The sequence below is a fragment of the Procambarus clarkii genome, chromosome 7, assembly GCF_040958095.1.
Source record: "Procambarus clarkii isolate CNS0578487 chromosome 7, FALCON_Pclarkii_2.0, whole genome shotgun sequence".
Taxonomy (NCBI): Eukaryota; Metazoa; Arthropoda; class Malacostraca; order Decapoda; family Cambaridae; genus Procambarus; species Procambarus clarkii.
The window spans coordinates 40,637,428-40,640,312 of NC_091156.1; the positions used below are offsets into that span (position 1 = coordinate 40,637,428).

At 47.3% G+C, this 2,885-nt stretch overlaps 1 protein-coding gene across 1 annotated transcript; it reads left to right on the forward strand.

Annotated features, from left to right (window-relative positions):
- The first annotated feature begins 292 nt into the window (after positions 1–292).
- LOC138358105 (calphotin-like) lies at positions 293–1,129 on the forward strand. Its single transcript, XM_069315604.1, has one exon. The coding sequence runs from the start codon at positions 293–295 to the stop codon at positions 1,127–1,129; it is 837 nt and encodes a 278-aa protein (XP_069171705.1).
- Positions 1,130–2,885: the final 1,756 nt, after the last annotated feature.

The window sequence follows — 2,885 nt, forward strand, 5'->3', positions numbered from 1 at the left end:
GTGGCCCCGTTGCCGGTCTCTGATGCCAGCCTCGATGTGACTGTGGGTGTCGGAGTGGAAGGGAGTGCATCCCCGGCTCCCGCACCTCAGCCTCCCCTGCCTGCCTCGTCTCTAGTCGAGTCTCCAGTTGTGTCTCCTGTGGTGTGTGGTCTCGTGACTCCGGACGTCGAGGCTGCGCCTCGGTCTGTACTGTTTCCGGCAGGTTCCAGCTGTGTCTTCGACCCGTGTCGACGTGCACACTGTGATGTCTCCTGCGGTGTGTGGTCCTGTTCCCCGAGTTGTTGAGGCTGCGATGTTGAGTGATCGTGCGCTGCGGGGAGTTGCACGGGCAACCAGCAGTTCTGCTACGGTGCTTCCTAGCGGAGGTGATAGTTCCGATGATCTGCGACCTGTGTCAAAGCGTTCGCGACAAGCTTTGAGTCTTTCTCCGCCTCGTAATGCAGCCTGGGCCGACGTCGGGGAATTTGAGGACTCCGGGAGTTCGTCTTCTGGGGATGGTGATGTGTGCGACGCTGTTGGAGTGTCTGCAGCTCCTGTGGGTCGTGTTGCAGCAGTGATGGGTCCTGTGGGGGGATTGTCGCCTGGCCCAGGTCCGGTGTCTTCTCCGGCTGCCTCCGCGTCACCGGTTGCTGGTTCCCTGGGTTGGGAGGTTGTGGCACCGGCCGAGATTGCGAGAGAGGGAGGGGACTTGGTGCCGGTTCTTACAAATGCTTCTGTTCCGGCGGCCTCCGTGCCTCTGGTGTCCATGTCTGTGCCTTCCACGCCTTTGCCCTCTGCTCAGTCATCCTTTGTTACTCCGTCCCCTGTGGTGTCGGCCCCTGCACCATCGCCCTCTGTGATTGCGTCCCCTGCGACTCCGCCCGCTAAGTTGCCGGCCTGTGTCCAGCCGACTCCTGTGCTTCAGTCCCGTGTGGTTCCACCGTCTGTATCAAAGTCCTCTGTGCGGCCTCTTCCCGTGCCTACCGCCCCCGTGGTGGAGGGAGCTGAGCTGGAGGTTCCTGACTTCATGCATCGACCACGAGGGTCACGTAGTCACGTTAACGCGCCTATGGAAATGTGGGCACAGTGGGATGCCTATCGGAAGAAGTACCCGCGTCGTTACTATCCGGATAAATATGAAGATGATTGACTGTGTGTGTGGTTCTTGCTTTGTGTTGCTTCTTTCTTTCGTTGGTTTATTGAGCTATGTGTTACGGGTTCCTTTTTTTCCCCCAGTTTTCTTACCTAGTTTTTGCTGGGTTATTATGCTCTAGTGTTTTTTCTTTTTTTTTGACTATTTCATTGTTACCTATGTGTAAGATTCCATTTTTGTTTATGCTTATTTACGATTTGTTTTCTTATCTGTGTCCTATATACTGTGTTATATGTTCCAATGTTGGTTTGTGCTATACCGATTCTTTATTTTTTATTTTGATATTTTACTATGTCTTGCAAATGTGTTCTGTTTCCTTTGTTCTATGTACTGTGCTGTGTATTGCTTTGTTGTATTCCCTTGGTAATTTCCTGCATTTTCTTTACTATGTTGTATTACCATATTCTGTTATTGTGTTCTCGATTCTGTGGTGTGTTGTGTAATTTTGTATGTGTATTCCTTGTTTATATTTTACCTCTGGTTTTATTGTGCTCCTTGTGCGCTATTGCAATTACTGACGCTTTTGGCCCGCCCCGTCTGGGTAGTGCTGCTTTTGTTTTTGTGTGTATGTGTTCTTATGAGTTTTATGTTATTCTTTGTTTTCACTTTTGTGTTATGTTGATCCGTGTTACTTGTTATCTGTGTTGTTGTTATTCTGTGTTCTTTGTTACTCTGCTTTACTGTTTATATGGTTACTGTACGCTGTAATTGCTATTTTAATAATAAAAAGAAAAAAAAATGACTGTCAGTACCACATCCCAGGGGTAAGGTGCCGACCAATGACTGTACCACACCCCAGGATAAGGTGCGGACCTGTGACTGTGTGTACCACACCCCAGGGGTAAGGTGCCGACCAATGATTGTACCACATCCCAGGGGAAGATGCCGACCAATGACTGTACCACACCCCAGGATAAGGTGCGGACCTGTGACTGTGTGTACCACACCCCAGGGGTAAGGTGCCGACCAATGACTGTACCACATCCCAGAGTAAGATGCCGACTATAATTAAGTAACCATGTTGATGGTAGTGGGTGTTGTCTATCAGTCTAGATAACACTGCCTAGCGTTCTCTGCTGACGTTAGACAAATCTGTGGTTGATGTTCGTTTGTCTATCTTTGAAAACCTTCACTCTGCGACCTTACCTATTGATTCTGATGCTGTTTAAGATGAGAAAACCTACACATTACCACGCTTGTATTCTCAATAAAAAATGTTAATGTTTACGCTTCCTTACATAGTGCACATGTAAAGATTCATTAATTGTTAAGTCCGGTTTTGGTGAGATCGCTGCACAGTTCCCTCGTTCTCACACGTAATGACCAGTGACCCGCACACTATAGATACCAGCCACTAAAATGCTTCCTCCAATTACAGGTCATTGTCCTCTAGAGTTAAGGTTTTTACACTTATTATGGAGTAAACCCCTTTAAATTAGACGTTTTTTCAAGCCTGAAAAACAGCGAGATTTTGGGAAACAACCCGAGTTAATGTTAAGAATTATTTAGACGAAGCATTCCACTGTTCTTCCTTAACATAAATTTTGTGCCTCATTTTTCTCTATGTCAACTTACAGCTGTTTTTTATTATCTGTAAAAGATAAACTAAGGTTAATTAGTACACTGAATTGGTATCACTAGATGGATGAGAGCACTTCATTAGCAGAGTTGGTAACACTGGGGTGTTGACTTGGGTGGAGCCTCAGCCAATGACAGTTCATATGTGTTGCTTGTGTTGGTGTGAGCTGTTGTG

Coding starts and splice junctions, on each gene's coding strand:
- LOC138358105 (XM_069315604.1), top strand. CDS start 293: ATGTTGAGTGATCGTGCGCTGCGGGGAGTTGCACGGGCAACCAGCAGT.